The 18,392-nt window shown below is 35.8% G+C and overlaps 1 protein-coding gene across 1 annotated transcript in view; it reads left to right on the top strand.

Annotated features, from left to right (window-relative positions):
* Nucleotides 1-18,392, top strand: part of CPQ (carboxypeptidase Q) — a 450,704-nt gene that overhangs the window by 89,859 nt on the left and 342,453 nt on the right. Inside the window, exon 2 of the mRNA XM_044245247.1 lies at nucleotides 5,865-6,331. Within this exon, the coding sequence (XP_044101182.1) occupies nucleotides 5,899-6,331 (433 nt within the window). The 5' untranslated portion in view covers nucleotides 5,865-5,898. The remainder of the gene's footprint in view (nucleotides 1-5,864; nucleotides 6,332-18,392) is intronic.

Here is an 18,392-nt window from a genome sequence, read left to right as displayed (position 1 = left end):
TCCTGGCATTTCTATCATAGCCTGAGACATTTTTAAACAATAATATTCTAGGAAAAATATTTAGAAATAGAAGCAAAGGATTTTGTTTTGTTTCCTCAAAATATAAACCTATTATTAGAGAGAAAATAATTCACAGTAGGAGAAAAGTTGGTTTTGCTTCAGTTTGCTTCCAGATTTAAGTAGAAAAGAATGAAAATGACATTATAAAGAATTTTATCTCTTTTTATGAAAAAGATAATCTGTAACTATGGATCATGGAGACAATATATGAAAAGCAAGCCTTTCTCAAATAGTGCTTCCAATTTCCTTTGAATATATAACTTCTGCTGAATTCAAAGGCATGATACAGCATGGGTTTAAAATAGTTGTTTAAGATTTTGAAGGGCATAATATTTAATATTTTTATAGTTTGAATTCAAGTAAAGGAACAATGGCTTCAACCTTTGTATAAAAAATAAAGAATATGTTTAGAAAATGTGCAGTTTAAGTTTAGACATTTCAGATGTCCTGTAATTGTTCAAGAGTGCACAGGATTTCTTTTTTTTCTTTTTTTCTTTTTTTTGTCAGTTAGGTTACGAGTATTTAAGAATTATAAATGGAAAAAAATCTTGAGCGTTTTTGTAAGTGAATTGCTTGACTAATACACCTTTTGTAAGCAAGGGTTACTTTTCCCTATGTGAAAATTCCAAGGACTAACCAGATAGTAATAAGTACTGGCTTGTTTGAGGATTTTAAGGAACCTTGCCCTGATGTAGAATCTGGATGAATTCTCTGTGCTGAGGAGACAGGAGGAAGTGATAATGACAAAGAAAAGAGCCAAGATGTGTATTGACAGATGAATGGATAAAGATGTGGTATATACGCGCGCGCGCGCGCGCACACACACACACACACACACACACGCACACACAGAGGAATATTACTCAGCCATCAGAAAGGATGAATACTTACCATTTACATCGATGTGGATGGAACTGGAGGGTGTATGCTGAGTGAAATAAGTCAACATAGAAAGACAATTTTCTTTTTTTTTTTTCATGAGACAAGTGGACAGTTTTATTTTATTATCTACTAATAACATTTTCATCAAATAATAATATACTACTGAAAGTTCCATATTATTTTCCAAAATACTGAAAGTTCCATATTATTTTCCAACAAATTTTATCAACCTCACTTTTATTTATTTATTTTTTATTTTTTCCAATTTATTTATTTTCAGAAAAACAGTATTCATTATTTTTTCACCACACCCAGTGCTCCATGCAAGCTGTGCCCTCTGTAATACCTGAGCCAGGACAGACTAAAGTCTTTCAGACCAGCAGATCCTCCTAGTGATCCCCTAGGGAACTTTTCTTGGGTCGGTGTGGAGCCAGTGCTTTGTGGTAGATTAAAATGACTTCCAATGATTGCATCATTCACGATTTTATCAAATTCTTTCTTTTGTTGGGGAACTATTCACATGTTTATCACTCATTGTGAAAAATGGTACATTTTGATTTTCCTAGAATTAGCTGTAAGCTACTAGGACTATTCCCTAGTACTAATATGGAAAGATATGGTACATAAATCTGTGTTTGTGTCATCAAAACCCTTCTTGATTTCATACACCAAACTATTTCTACTTTTGGCCTATGTCTTTTCACGCTGAGGAGGGCTGGTGTTTTTTGATTCTTTCATGCACATAAGCTGGTGCCTTTGGTCATTCTTCTCATTTGAATTGACTCCAAGTCCAGAATGAATTTTTTGGTGTATGGTGACCCTAAATGTATGAATTAGGAGAATATTTCCTGAAACTGCCCTTGATTATATTGGCCTTTATTTGGCTTTATTCTACCTCTATATTTTACTATTTTAATTTTTATTATAGATCTCTATTTCTTGCTAGGAGTATATAATTATATATTGGGTTGCATTATTTTTTAAATTACATATTATAAATTGCCTGTTATTTACGGTGTTTTTTTGTAAGTGGAATATTTTCTTCCATTTTTGTTACATCTTCAACTATTTACCACTGTTAGTAATAATTATTATTTTCTACTATTTATTAATGAAAACATATCTTAGTTGGGCTAATGTGCCTCCTTAAAACAATAATAATAAAAGATTCTTGCAGTGTGTCATCAGAGAGATATGTAATTATGCATTTTAGCCAAGAATTGCATCAGTAATTTTCAGATTATGTTCTAGGGAAAACCAGGTTTCGAATAAACGAATATTTGTTTAGTGTTTACTCATGTCAAGTGTTTCAGGTAATTTCTCACATAGTTCTCTACCTTTGATCTTAGTAAACTTTCTAAAGTACTAATATTACATTCAGAGAAAAACTGGTCTATTGAAAGATAAAAAAATCTATCATCTTTTAAGTTAAACTACTTTTAAAAATAAGTATTTATTGCATTTGTGGGATTGAAGATAAACTGTAGTTAAGTTATTAAGAACAACACTCACAGATACTGGCTTATGTTTTAGAGTAATCACATCATTTTTTAGTGTCAAAATTAAATTAACTGACCATGCTAACAGGCATTAAGAGTTATTATGAAAATGGCATGTTTTCTATTGATTCAACTTGACATATCTGCGAAAAGATCTAAAAGTGTTAGATGCAGGCCCTTAAACATATCTTCTAACCAGATTGTAGCCTAGGGATGATGTCCCATTGGTCCCTCTGAAAGCGGTCCTTTCTTCTCTGCCTAGGGGGCCATTACTCGAGTCTGTCTTGAGATGTCATGTCTTTTCTATATAGCTTTTCATGATTTCTTTTGTTCTTTTCTGTGTTCTGGTGCTACTCTATATATGAGACTGTTTGAGTACATATTTTTTGCTATAGTTATTTGCTTCTCAGATTGCATTTGGGTGTCCCTCATTGAATTTCTGTTATTTGTAAATGCGTGCAGTTCCCTATAAGAGAACAATTTATGATCCTCCGGGAAGTCTGCACTAGTTGGTCAAGTTACCTGTTTGATTGTACTTGCTGGTTTATCTGCTAACTAGGAATCACAGCACAGGTCCTGTTTCTGCAAAACAAGGGTATGGACTGGGAATCCCTAAGCTCTCCTGTACCACAATATTGCCATTATATGATTCTAATCCATCACTAGAAATGAATTGTGAAGTAGTTGACATTTAAGGGATGCTTAAAGAATTTTTAATGAGAAGTAGATACTTGTGGTTAGTGTTAACTACTTGATGTGTTATTAACTTTTTCTTCTTTTTTTGCACCAACACCACATTGAAAGAATGTACTTTAAAGAATAAATTGCAATCTGGTGAAATATTTTCATGGTTTAATAAAATTTAGCTTTTAAAAACAAGCATCAGTAATGGTGACTATAGAAACCAAGAACCTTGCATATAAATAGTTATAATAAGAAGGAGAACAACAACAGTATATAGTTTTCATAATTTTTCAGAATATTTTAAATATGATAGCAAGTTCTTATTCCTTCAGTTTCTTTGTAAAGGAGGCAAGACAAGCACTCTAAGATCTACAGGAATTAAGGGCTCATTCATTCCTTAAATGAAAATGTACTGAGAGTTTACACATGGGTAGAACGATTGAAGATACAGTGATGACTTCTTGACTTCAAAATAGGAGAGTCAAATTCATCAACAAATATATTAGTTGATAATATTGTTAATTATGGTAGAAGCATGGAAAATGGTGCACATAACTCTGGAGAGTTATTCGGTGAGACTCCATAGAAAAGGTGATTTTTAAAGGATTTTCATTAAAGAGTGAGTGGAGATTTGCCAGAGGAAGAGGAGTAGCATGAGGAGAAGGGTCTTGTAGGAAGAGGGAAGGAAAATATGTAGAAATTCAGTTATGATAGAGCCTGGGTATTGGAAGGACAGTGTCCAGTTCAATGTAGCTAGAGTATTACTGTCTGATATAAAGATAAATAAGTAAGTTTAAAATGTCAAATTTCATATTAAAATATAAAACAGGTGAATAATAATATATTTAGCCTAATACAGCTAAAATATTTGGTTTTTTTCATACATAAGTATGAAGTATTCAGTTATAAAGATTAAATCAGGTCTGTACTTTACACTTAGAAAACATCTCAATTTGGGCTAACCACAGTATCTAGAAGCTTCCATAAGATATGTGTAATGTTAAAAAGAAAACCAGGAACAGGAGAAGGGAGAAAGAGAGAATAAGAAAAATAATGGAAACATTTGTAGGGGGCCTGGGTGGCTCAGTTGGTTAAGATCTGGCTCTTGATTTCAGATCAGGTCATGATCTCAGGGTCCTGAAGTCCTTGTGCTGGGCTCTGTGCTGAGTGTGGAGCCTGCTTAAGATTGTCTTTCTCCTTCTCCTGGTGTGCTTTCTCTCCCTTCTCCCTCTCAAAACAAAACAAAACAAAACAAAATAAAGCAAAACAAAACTTAAAAAAGAGAATGAAAACATTTGTTTGCTCTAGAGGGGGAAATGGAAAGATGAGGTTGTAGTTGTTGAAGCCGTATTTTGAAAGTCCCTGTATACTGGCTGAATTTGGAATTTATCCTATAATATAGTAGCTTATGACTGTGATTCTCAAATTATCTTGGTAAAAGGCCAGTTTTTAAAATTTCAGATTTGTTGCAGACTGATACTTTTGCAAAATAGAAAAGCAGTGAATTAGAAAAATGAAATAAGAGAGACATACAAGGAGAAGCACCATTTTTTAATCATTAGATTTGACAAATGTACAATTGTTTAGTCAGTTGTTTATAAAGATGTCTAAATTAATGCTATCCAATAGAACTTTTTGTGGTGATGGAAATGTTGTGTCTGTGTTTCCCAGTATGGTAGCCACTAGCCACATGTGGCTATTAAGCATTTGAAATGGGGATAGCTAAAATAACCATTTTATTTGGTTTAATTCAATTTAAATTGAAGTAACTACATGAGGCTATTGGCTGCTTTGTTGCACAGCACTGGATGTGTTTACTCTTAACTTCTGTATCTATTACAGAGTAGTGAAATCCAGCTGTGGACTGGCCTTGGTCCCTCAGACCATACTTGAAGTAGTAGCATTGTTTAGAGCATGGACTCCAGAGTGAGAAATCCTTTGTGTGTCTGTGGCAAGTCACTTAATCGCTTGCTACTCAACGATCCTCATTTATAAAACAAAAGTTCATATTAAGGAGAGGAGAAGTGAGTTGGGGGAAATCAGAGGGGGAGATAAGCCATGAGAGACTGTGAACACTGAGAAACAAACTGAGGGTTTTGGAGGGGAGGTGGATGAGGGTTTGTATGAGCCTGGTGGTGGATATTAAGGAGGGCATGTATTGCATGGAGCATTGGGTGTGGTGCATAAACAATGACTCTTGGAACACTGAAAAAAAGTATTGAAAAAGAAGAAGAAACTATCTCATAGAGTTGTTGTGAGGATTAAATGTGTAGCAGGTGGAATTAGGGAAGGCACCAAGAAAAGATGACACTTGCTGGGGCCATACTGGATTTCAGTAGGCAGAGAAGAAAGAGCCTATCAGGTACAGGGAACTCTAAAATCCATTTGGATCATATTCTGTTAAGAGGGAGGGACAGCAGATAGTATGGGTTTAACCCTGTCACTGCCACCACACTGCTAACATTCTTTCTTTCTTTCCTAGTTGTCTTATTTTAACCTTTTAGCATACTTTAAACTGGATCACTAGGTAACATGTGATTCTGTGGTTTTAATAAATACTGCCTATTCAGCCAATCATTGCCTCCTTATGCTTCTTCATTCCTGGGAATTATGGTGCCTCAATTTGATAGTGGAATTTGGGCAGTGGTGGAGAAGGGAAGGGACTCCTGTTTGAAAAGCAGTGCCTGGGGTATGGCTGTGAGATTCTTTCCCCCTAAACCATGTTTCTTTCTTATACAGATTATTTTAGGAAGAAAACCGCCTGGAAGAATCAATGAAGTTCCTTCTTTTCACATTTGTTGGTGTCGTTCACCTTTTCTCCCTGAACTCTGGGAAAGCGATCTATAAGAATGACATCTCTCGGAGGACTTTTCAAGAAATAAAAGAAGAAATAGCCCGCTATAAAGATGTTGCTAAAGCAATCATCAACCTTGCTGTTTATGGTAAAGCCCAGAACAGATCCTATGAGCGACTGGCACTTCTGGTTGATACTGTTGGACCCCGACCAAGCGGCTCCAAGAGCTTGGAAAAAGCTATCCAAATCATGTACCGGAACCTGCAGGAAGATGGACTGGAGAACGTCCACTTGGAGCCGGTCAAAATACCCCACTGGGAAAGAGGAGAAGAATCTGCTGTGATGCTGGAGCCAAGGGTTCACAAGATGGCTATTTTGGGTCTTGGCAGCAGCATTGGGACTCCCCCAGAAGGTATCCTTTGTCTTTTCAAGTCAATTTGCTGTGTACATTATAAAACTAGTGTCATGGGACATAGCTGATTACAGTTTGCATGATTCATATTATAATTTGGGTGATAAGAAGGATGACAGAATCATTTCTCATTCTGTTGGCTAAATGAGTTCTCTTATATTCCTTTTTCTTCCTACTTCCTTTCCTCCCTTTCTTTTTTTTCTTTCCTTTTTTTCTTTCTTCTATTTTTTTTTTGAAAGGAAGTTTATTGTGTAGGGTCACTTTTTAAATAAAGATCTGCAACTATTGATCCATGAGATTTACCAGCCCTATCACTTAGTAACTTGTAGCTAGTATGACGCTAGTTTCATTCTATAGAGCATCGAGATAACTGTGTATAGGATAGAAAAACTATAATTTCCTCCAAGCAGCCTCAGTGTACAGAAGTTTTTAGAATTAATTAAATGGGGAACGGATTGTTACACATGGAATTGATTGAGTTAATTGTTGTTATAGAAGCAGAGGCCTCAAATGCAAGGAATTATCCAGGGTGAATTTCTTCTTTTACTTATCAGCACCCTAGTTCAGCTTCATCAGACAACATAAATGATTAGATCAGGGATATAAAACTAGTCACTAGTGAGCTGCCAATCAGTCTTGAACTATTCATGGACTGTTTTCCTACAGGCTTTTCATGTATTCATGGACTATTTTCCTATGGCAGAGGAACTATTTTATAGAAGCTAGTTGACATTCTCTAAAAAGTTTATAGAAAGTTTTGACCTTCTCTAATGCCAAAAGAAAGACCCAAGATAGAAATAGAGGGTCAGTTTTTTAAAAAAACATCTTTTTTGAGGTATAATTCACATGATACTCACTCATTTAAAATCTATAATTCAGTGGTTTTTAGTATATTCACAGAATTGTGCTACTACAGCTACTGTCTAAGAACATTTTCATCACCCTGAAAAGAAACTTCATACTCATTAGCAGTTACTTTGCATCCCTCCCTTACCTCCCTCCTAAGCCGAAGGCAACCACTAATTTTCTTTCTATCTTTATGAATTGCCTATTATAAATATTTCACATGAACAGAATAATATATTGTGTTCTTTTTTGACTGGCTTTTTTTCATGTAGTGCAGTGTTTTCTAGGTTTATCCATGTTGTAGCATCAATTAGTACTTAATTCTTCTTTATTGTTGAGTGATATTCCATTTTATGAATATACCACATTTTATCCATTCGTCAGTTGATAGACACTTGTTTTTTCTTATCTTTTGGACATTATGAATAATGCTGCTAACAACTTTCATGCATAAGTTTTTGTAGGATATACATTTTTATTTCTCTTGGATATATACCTATGAGTGGAATTGCTGGGTCATATAGTAACTCTACAATTAACTTTTTGAGGAACTGTCATACTCTTTTCCAAAGTGACTATACCAATTTACGTTTCCATGAATGTATTCCAGTTTTTACACATACTTCTCAGTGCTTGTTATTGTCTGTCCTTTTGGTTATGGCTACCCTAATGGGTGTGAAGGGATATCTCACTGTGGTTATGATTTCCATTTCCTTAATGATTAATGATGTTGATCATCTTTCCATGTTCTTATTGGCCAGTTGTGTATCTCCTTAGGAGAAATATTTAAGTCCTTTGCCCAATTCTTAATTATGCTGTTATTATTGAGTTGTAAAAAGTCTTTGTGTATTCTGGGTACAGGTCACTTATTAGATGTTTGATTTATTAATGTAATGGTAATTGATGGTAATATTGCTGCAGAAAAGTTTTTACTTTTGAGGGGCATCTGGGTGGCTCAGTGGGTTAAAGCCTCTGCCTTTGGCTTAGGTCATGATCTCAGGATCCTGGAATCGAGCCCCGCATCGGGCTTTCTGCTCAGCAGAGAGCCTGCTTCCTTCTCTCTCTCTCTGCCTGCCTCTCTGCCTACTTGTGATCTCTGTCTGTCAAGTAAATAAATAAAATCTTTTAAAAGAAAAGTTTTTACTTTTGATTTAGCACAACTTACCTAAATTTTTTTGATGTTGCTGGTGCTTTTTATGTTATAGCTAAGAAACCTTTGCCTAAACCAAGGTCACAAAGATTTATTCCTATATTTTCTTCTACGAGTTTTATAATTTTAGCTCTTACAGTTATATCTGTGAATTAATTTTTATATGTGGTCAGGTAGTTCAGTCTTCATCCCTTTGCAGGTGGTCATTCAGTTGTCTCAGTGTCATCTATTGAAAAGGCAATCCTTTCTTCATTGAATTGGATGTATTATATTAATTGACTTTCAGACATTAAACCAACTTTGCATTCCTGGGTTAAATTCCACTTGGTTATAACGTATAATCTTTTTTTATATATTACTGAATTCATTTTGCCAGTATTATGTTGAGTAGTTTTACATCTATAGTTGTAAGGGATATTGGTCTGTAGTTTTATTTTGTGCGTGTGTGATGTCTTCATCTGGTTTGGTATTAGGGTTAATTCTGTACTCAAATAATTGGTTGGAAAGTACTACCTGGTCTTCTATTCTTTGGAAGAATTTGTGAGGGATTGGTATTAATTCTTTAAGTTTTTGGTAGAATTCAAAAGCCATCTTGTCCTGGGATTTTCTTTGTGGGAAGATTGTTAATTATTAATTTAATATCTTTCCTTGTTATAAATCCATTCATATTATCTATTCTCAAGTCAGTTTTAGTAGTTTTTGTCTAAGAATTTATTTATTTTGCCTAAATTGTATAGTTTGTTGGCATATGGCTATTTACAGTATTTCCTCATAAGTATTTTTAATTTTTTGAGGATAAGGATCCAAATTACTCTTTGTTGTCACTTGCTTTCAGCCTGAAGAATTCCCTTCAGTCTTTTTTTTCCCCCCAAAGCAAGTCTGTTAACAGAAAATTCTCCAATCTTTTATCCATTCTTATTTATGTATTTAATTTTCATTTTAGAAGCATAGTTCTACTGGATGTAAGATTCTTGGTTAACAGTTTTTTACTTTCAGCACTTTGAATTTGTCATCCATTATCCTTTGGTCTTTGCTATTTCTGATGAGAAGTCACGTCTTAATATTATTGGGATTCCTTGTATGTGAGTCATTTTGCTTTTACTGATTTTATTTGTGGTTTTCATCGTTTGATTATGATGTATCTAGGTGTCAATCTCCTTGCTTTTTTCTTGCTTGGAGGTTGTTGAGCTTCATGGATATGTCAGTGTTTTTTATCAATTTGGTAAGTTTTCAGCTATTATTTCTGTGAAGATTTTTCTGCCCATTTTTGCTCTTCTGGTCCTTCCACTGTGAGTATGTGGGTACAGTTAATGGTGTCCCATATTATTCTGAGGTTCTGCTCATTTTTCTTCCCCCCTTTTTTCCTCTATATTCTTTAGGTTATGTAACCTTTATCAATCTAGTATCAAGTTCACTGATTAATTATTTTGCTAGTTTAAATACACGGTTGAACACTTTACTGAATTTTTCTTTTCAGTTATTATAATTTTCAGCTCCAGAATTTTTCCTGTAATTTTTATCTCTTTATTGATATTCTTTTTTATTATATTATGTTATATAGTGTTGCAAGATTCATTGTTTATGTATAGCACCCAGTGCTATTGGTATTCTTTATTTGCTAAGACATTGTCATCATTCTTTTCTTTAATTCTTTAAGTATTCTTTCCTTTAGTTCCTTGGGCATATTTATAAAAGCTGCTTTGAAGTTTTTTTCTCATATATCCTACAACTGGGCCGCCTCAAAGGCAGTTTCTATGGCCTGCTTTTTATCCTATGTATCAGTCACACATTACTATTTCTTTTTATGTCTCATTACTTTTTGTTGTTGTTGTTAAAAACTGAACATTTAAAATAATACATTCTAGCAACTCTCAGTACTGATTCTCCCTTTCTCTCTCTTGCCCACTGAAGATTGGTGGTGTTTTTGTTGTTTGCCCTTTATTTGTTTAATGATTTGGTTGTACTAACTCTGTGAAGTCTTTTTCTCTCACAGTGTACAGATTCTGATGTCCCCGTTTAGAGTGCTTTTTTTTCCTCCTTTTTAAACTTTTAGTCTGGCTCATGAGGAGTCAGCCCTGGATCCCCATAAACCAATTATTGGTCAGAGGTTGTGCACAGATGTCATTAGTCAGTTATATTTTCCCCCTTTACTGTTGGATGTACATGTGACTTGGGGGCTGTTATTAAAACTTAAGGAGTTTATGTTTTTGCCTCAAGTTCGCTACAGCCTAATAGCTTGGAGGTTCTCTCTACCATCAGCCTTGAGAGGATACAGACTTGGGCATGCACATACTTTTCCAAGTTTCTAGGATCCAGGTGATTTTATTATTATCTTACTTAACAATATTTTCCTCTGTATCAGAATAGTATATTTTTCAGATTGTGTTTGGTCAGAGTGTGCGTAAGCCTTTTATGCCAGTGAAACCTCTGCCTTTTGTTGATGGATCGGTCTGCAGCTTGGAAAAGTTTTTCAGTCTGCCCCATGTCCCGTTTTGATTATTCCTGAATATGAACATAGGCATAGCTTTTCCAATCACCAGGGTTTACTGTCATCCCAAGAGGGCTTTTCTTGGTTGTTTCTTTTCTTGTTTCTTTCTGTTAAATTTTGGATTGCTTAGTACTTAGCAGTATCATAAAGCTTCTGGCACTCTTTTAAATGTTTTCTACCAAGCTCTCCATTGTTTTCAACAATATCCTTATGCATGGAATTATCTATGTTCTGCTCCAAATACAGTCACTATCCTGGGTAAGAACTGCAAAACTCTTCTTTTTCTTTGCTTGCCTCTTTGCTACGAGAACCTCACTGCTTCCCAGGAACTAGGCACAGTGATAATGTCCTTTTTCTTCCAGAGTGGTATCCTTAACAGGTGCTGGAAGGGGAGGGTGGTAGCTCCTGGTCTTCTCTGTTTGCCTCTCCCAGCGTGGGACCTCTGCTTATGAGTAAGCTGAGACAGAGATGATCAGGATCCAGGTATTATTGGTGCCTATACTTAGGGTAGGATTTTTACCATATGTTGGGTAGAGGAATAGGCCTCAGCCCTTTTGGAGTGGAGTGTCCATAATAGTGTTTTTGTAACATGGAGCTGGCAATGGGAGAAGGAAGCAGGTCATGGCCCAAATGCTGTAGACTCTCATTGTCTCAGATTTAGTAGTTTTTCTTGAGTGAATCTTCATCCATTTGCTTTAGACCCTTAAGACAATTTTGAGAAACTTTAAGTGATTTTTTTAAAAAATAGTTTTTCTCAGTTAAATGTTTTATAGAAGACAGACCTGCCAAATTTCTTTCTCCATCATTCTGGAAGTACCACCAGGAGAGTCTGTTTTGCTTTCTTGGAGGTCACATGAATAGGTTACCTCTGAGGTATTAGGGGAGCCCCTCGGCTTGAGTTCTATAGTGTTGACCAGGAGTTTTGTTTAGTTGCCTCTGTACGCAGTAATCTGTGTTAGCTACCAGATTATGTATAACTTCTTTTTCCTTTTTGAGTCTTTACAACTATCTTGAAAGGCTTAGCCTTTTTTTTTTTTTCCCCTCTACAGATGAGAAACCCAGGCTCCAAGAATTAAGGTAGTTTGCCTACAGTCATACAACTAGTAAGAGGCCACCTGTCAAACTCCAAAGTCTATGCTTGTAGTTATGAGACTATATTGCCTACATACAGATATTTTAATGTTATTTTCATTTATATAAGGTTTCCCTTTTTAGCCATCTGACTGAAACAGATCTGTCTCAAAAGCTGCTGATACCCATACTGTGACAGCAGAATATATTGGTGTCTGTACCTTCTTTTTGGACATGTTTTCTCATTCCTGTTTTTTTCTTATCCTCATTTCTCATTCTGTGGCTGGGCTTGATCTACCTTGGCTATCTGCCTGGTATTGAAAACAAAGCCAAATTACTGATTGCTCCTGGGGCCTTCAAAACCCAGGGGAAGTGAGTTTTCCTCACTAGAATCTATTGTAGTGTTCCAAGACTCACTTTCACCCCACTCCTTATTCCATGGGGCTCAAAGTAGATAAACAGTTGTCTGGCAACTGGACTATTTTCAGCTCTGAGGACACTGGAGAGTTAGGCTGAACCAGGTATGGAAAAATTCCCACAGGAGACAGTGTGTAGTCAACACAAAGGGACCTCCAGATGTAGGTAATGGGTGCAGAGCTTGTCCCTTAGGAAACCCATGTTGTGTCCTTGGTTTAGCTGCCTACTAGTTGTGTGACCTAGGTCCAGTCTTTTAATGTGTATGGACCCTAATTTTGTCATGTGTATAATGAGAGATGTTTGACATTTGAACCTGTAAGGTCTCTTCCAGATTGAAAAGGTTGTGATTTTTATGAGAATCCACAAGGGATCAGTGAAGCTAAAGTTCAGGAGAGCAGGGCTTCTCTCAGGCATATGCTGTGAAGCAGATTCCTTATATAACCAGAGGTGAATTTTTTAACCATCTGATTCCAGAGTTGAATATTACAGTGTGTGTTAATTTATTTGTGTGTGTGGGTTAGAGCTCTGTGAATTATCTATGGAGAATTGGAAAAAGACAGATGTAAGTTGGCCAAGTAAGAGGAAGATACTGAGCAAAACTTAGAGGTAAGACAGGACAAAAGTATAATTTCAAATCAATCCCAACATAACATAAAAGACAATATTTAAATGTTTAAATGGACTGAGTGAAAGAATGAAAACCAGCAACCAAATCCAAGAAAGGCTGATATATGGGCAAGAACAGGAGCTTGGGCAAAATATTGTTAACCCTTCCTCATTAGACACAACTCAGTAGGTCTCATTAGATAGTCTCTGAACCCCAAACAGCAGATTATTAAGTACTTATTAGTCCTCTGTGGAAACTGGCATCTCTATAGAGGTACTGGGCTTTCCCCAGATTTTATATGTTGCAAATTGTATTGGGAGCTCCTGAAAAACTGGACTGAATCTTAGTCCATCTTTCTATTCTAAGCATCTAGCACCATACTCAGTGCATATTAGTTATTCATTCAATGTTTAAGGAACAGTGAATTGTTTTAGGTAGGCCTTTCCTTAGAATATTTGTCGCCTGTAATAATTAAAAAAAATAGTGTTTCCTTCTACTTATTGATGATATTGTTGACCCATCATAATTTACTTAGATTTTTCTGATTATATAATCAATACTAGCTTATTATAAAAAACATGTACATAAATATAAAAGTAATAAAAATCATTGTGATCTTTTCTCCTAGAATAATTGCTAACATAATTTTTCACTCTAATTTTTCCATATCATATATATTTTTATTTTTTTAAGATTTATTTATTTATGTTAAAGAGAGTGTGTGTGTGCACATGTGAGCAGGGGAAGGGCAGAGGGAGAGGAAGAGAATCTTAAGCAGACTCCTTGCTGAGCACAGAACTGACACAGGCTCAATCTCATGACCCTGAGATAGTGACCTGAGCCAAAACCAAGAGTCAGGTGCTTAACCGACTGAGCCACCCAAGCACCCCATATTTTTGTTTTATAAATTTGAGATGAAACTGTATATATTTTTGTCCTTTTATGCCATATGTCATGGACATTTGCCACATACTAATAAATATCCTTTGAAATAAATTTTAACGATTACAAAATACAAAAATACAATAAATAACATAACCAAAACCCTCTTATTGGAATCCTGGTTACTTCTTTTTCTTTTTTTCTACTGTTTCAAATAACATAGCTATACAAATCCTTTAATACAGAAGTAAAGAATAGATTTTTATTTAAAAAAATTTTTTTTAAAGATCTCATTTATTTATTTGACAGAGAGAACACAAGCCAGGGGAAGGAGCAGAGGCAGAAGCAAACTCCCCACAGAGTGGAGAGCCCAATGCGGAACTTGATCCCAGGACCCTGGGATCATGACCTGAGCTGAAGGCAGATGCTTAATGACTGAGATACCCAAGTACCCCAAGAACAGATTTTGAAAGAAGAGATTTTTTATGTTTTTGATGAATACCAGAATGATTGGGATAGTCTACGGAGTCTTAAGAGGGTGGCAAAAAATAACTTTGAAACTGCTCCTATACATATAAAAATGGAAATAAAATTCCTTGAAACCATTTTTTCTGTCCAAATATTATTATGTAAAAATGTTAACATAATAGAATTTATATAACATTATAATATAAATTTATAATACAATATAAATAGCATATTTAATTATTCAGGATTTTAATATAAATACTGAAATTTTTAGCTCTTGATATATTTGTTAAGTTGTTTTCCAGAAAATTATACACATTTACTGTCCTGTCAGCAGCATATCTCAACATCCTTAAAATCCCTGTGCCTTCATATTCATTAGGTATTTTTTTTCTAATCTTTGCCATTTTGATTGCTTAAAATGATATTTCAGTATTATTTTATTTTGTATTTCTTTGCTTATTGGCAAAACTAATATTTTCATTTATTTATTGGTTGCTTATATTTTTCTTCTTTATACATTATCTGTGACTATCCCTTGCCTAATTTTCTATTGGTACTTTTTTTTAAAAAAAAAAAGACTTTATTTATTTATTTATTTATTTGACAGATCACAGGCAGGCAGAGAGAGAGGGGAGGAAGCAGGCTCCCTGCTGAGCAGAGAACCCGATATGGGGCTCGATCCGAGGACCCTGAGATCATGACCTGAGCTGAAGCCAGAGGCTTTAACCCACTGAGCCACCCAGGCGCCCCCCTATTGGTACTTTAAGGATATTCTGATTGATGTATATGAACTCATTGCTTACCGCAGATTTAAATTCTTTGTGGTCACCTGTTTCAAAGTGATTTTTGAAGCTGTTGTAATGATTCATATTGATTCATTATCTCCTTTTTCATTTCTTCTTAAGAACTTATTTATTTCTCATTTTTGAAGAAGGCTGGCAGTCCCTGGAGTATATTTAAAAGATTGTGAAACAGCAAAATAGACTCATTTATGCTCCCTCTGCCCTGTCAAAGTGCTCTAAGAAACTGAGCTCTTTAGCTCAGTTTACGCAGACTTTAGAACACAACCTCATGGTTTGCATACTGGTGGATGACCTGCTCTTGAAATGGCACTTAAAAACTTAAGAATCCAGTCAACCTGGACTTAGATTTTGGGCTGAGTGTGCTGATTGGTACTTCTGCTGGAGGGTCATGTCAAAATTGTGTACCTCATGACTTTTCTTCATGGAGATGATTTAGGAGTGGGAGGAAGAGAGATAGAGATAACACTAGGGTGGGCTTAATGTATAGCCCACATATATATAATGTATATATAATGTATACTTGACTAGCAGTTAATGTTTAGTTGTAGAACTATTCTAACTGGGTTTAAATTTAAAGTACATATGGGTGTTATAGGATTTTAAACTGTTTTCAGAATTATTGGGAAAGCTCATAATGCAGATTTGCTCATAATTTGAGCTTTTCAGGAATGAATTTGAGACCCACTGTATAGAACCAGGCTACCAAGACTGCTATTGCTTTTCCTAGATTAAGCAATGGCTTTTATCAGAAAGTTGCAGTAGGGAAATCCAGACATTACCACAACTGTGTTTGCCTCTGAAATAATAGAAGCAGTAGAAAGAAGCCTTCACCTCATTCTGCCTTCCAGATCTTGTTCAAGTACATACAATTGGTGACACTTAAATTACTTCTAGAACCCTAACTGTAGGGAGAAATTTAGTTTTTAGGTTTTTAGTCATTATATACAGCAAAGCACATTTAAAGGAAGTTGAGGAATGCCTGGGTGGCTCAGTCAACGGTTAAGTGTCTGCCTTTGGCTCAAGTCATGATCCCAGAGTTCTGGGACGGAGTCCTGCATCAGGCTCCTTGCTCCATGGGGAGCCTGCTTCTCCCTCTGGCTGCCATTCCCCCTGCTTGTGGTGTCTCTCTCTCTCTCTCTCTGAAAAATAAGTACTCTCTCTCTCTCTGACAAATAAATAAAATATTTTTAAAAAATTTTTAAAAAGGAATCAAATAAATAAATAAATAAAGGAAGGAAGGAAGGAAGGAAGAAGGGAGTAAGGAAGTTGGAATGGATGTTGAACGTTAGTTGTCCATACCTAACACAATGCTCATTTCATTATGCCTCTTTGATAACAATATGATATGAAGGGGTTTTTTTGCATAAATAAATAAGTAAGGAAAAATGGCCATTGATCATATAGGCCACATAATGCCACCAATATCAGTTTGGTCCTCTGTAGCAGATGAATTATAGTGGCTTTGAAAGGACTAAAAAGACCATAAGGACAGTAATCATGAAATGAAATAGGGACATATCTCCCTGTGTATGCTGAGGGACTGAAGAGAAATGTTCTAGGCTGGTTGTCAAGTTTGCTATATAAATTCAAGTGGGTTCTCTCCTTCATCTTTTCTACTGTTGCCTTTTGGATGCCTCTCTTTAAGAAATATGATCCAGTCCCATGACTTTAGGTACCACCTCTATACCTATGACTTTTAATTGTACATATATGTGCCTGACTTATGTCTGCAGTTCCAAGAACTACTGGATGTTTCACAAGTCCCACAAATTCATCATCCTATCTCCCCTTTGTTTCTCATATTCATTAATGGTATTATCATACACCCAGGGACCCAGACTTGGAGCCTCAAATCTAATGTCTGAGATGGTATCTTGCTTTCATGTTTTTGTTCTCTGCCTGGAATGCCTATATTTAAGGATTCGGCTCAAATGCCTCTTCTGTGGAGACTTTTTCTATGCTTGCTCATTCCCAAACAAGTATTGACCTCTTCCTGTCTTCTGCTTTTCCTATACCCTATATATGCTTATATCATAAGCATTTCTCTCCTAGAGAATAAGCCTCTTAAAGTCAGAGATCCCAGTTTTATTGGTTCTCATCTGGGGGCAGTTTTGCTCCCCAGGGGAAATTTGGCCTGTCTGGACACATTTTTGATAGTTGTGACTGATACAGGATACCACTTATCTTCAGTGGGTAGAGCCCAGGACTACTGCTAAACATCCCATAATGTACAGAACAGGCCTCTTTCTCCCCCCTTAACAAATAGTTATCCATTCCAAAGTGCCAGTAGTGTTGAAGTTGAGAAACTTGGCCCTTCTCCTTAGCATGATGTCTCATGCATAGAAAAGCTTCAAGAACTATTAGTTGAATGAATTATATCTTTCCATTTATCTTGCTTCAACATTTAGTTGGTCTTAAGTGTCACACATGACTCTTTTTTTCCATCCTTACTGTAGCGTCAGAGTTCAGGACCTAACATCTCCTGACTAGTGTTATAATCATCTCCTAATTGATCCTCCTGACCCCAGGCTTGTTTTGATCAATTTCAATAGCACTGCTTTAATTGTCTTTGTAAAATATGGATCTCATTATGCCACTTCCTTGCTTAAAATCTTTTCATTGTTCAGGGTATATTTCAAATTCCTAGAATCTTTTTTTTTTTTTAAAAAAAAACTTTTTTATTAACATATAATGTATTTTTGCTCCAGGGGTACACGTCTGAATCATCAGGCTTATGCACTTCATAGCACTCACCATAGCACATACCCTCCCCAAAGTCCATAACCCAACCACCCTCTTCATATCCCCCTCCCCACAGCAACCCTCAGTTTGTTTTGAGATTAAGAGTCTCTTATGGTTTGTCTCCCTCCCGATCCCACCTTGTTTCATTTTTTCCTTCCTCACCCCCAAGTCCCCCACTTTGCCTCTCAAATTCCTCATATTAAGGAGATCATATAATTATCTTTCTCTGATTGACTTATTTCACTCAGCATAATACTGTCTAGTTCCATTCATGTTGCAAATGGCAAGATTTCTTTTGATGACTGCATAATATTCCATTGTATATATATACCACCTCTTCTTTATCCATTTATTAACAGTTGATGGACATCTAGGTTGTCTCTATAGTTTGGCTATTGTGGACATTGCTGTTATAAACATTCAGGTTAACATGCCCCTTGGATCACTACATTTGTATCTTTAGGGTAAATACTCAGTAGTGTGATTGCTGGGTCAACTTTTTGAAGAACCTCTATGTGGTTTTCCAGAGTGGCTACACCACCTTGCATTCCCACCAAAGGTTTAAGAGGGTTCCCCTTTCTTTG

This window comes from Neovison vison, chromosome 4 (assembly GCF_020171115.1).
Source record: "Neovison vison isolate M4711 chromosome 4, ASM_NN_V1, whole genome shotgun sequence".
In the NCBI taxonomy this organism is placed as follows: domain Eukaryota; kingdom Metazoa; phylum Chordata; class Mammalia; order Carnivora; family Mustelidae; genus Neogale; species Neogale vison.
The sequence above is the reverse complement of the archived record's forward strand: the minus strand, read 5'-3'. Positions and strand labels throughout refer to the sequence as shown.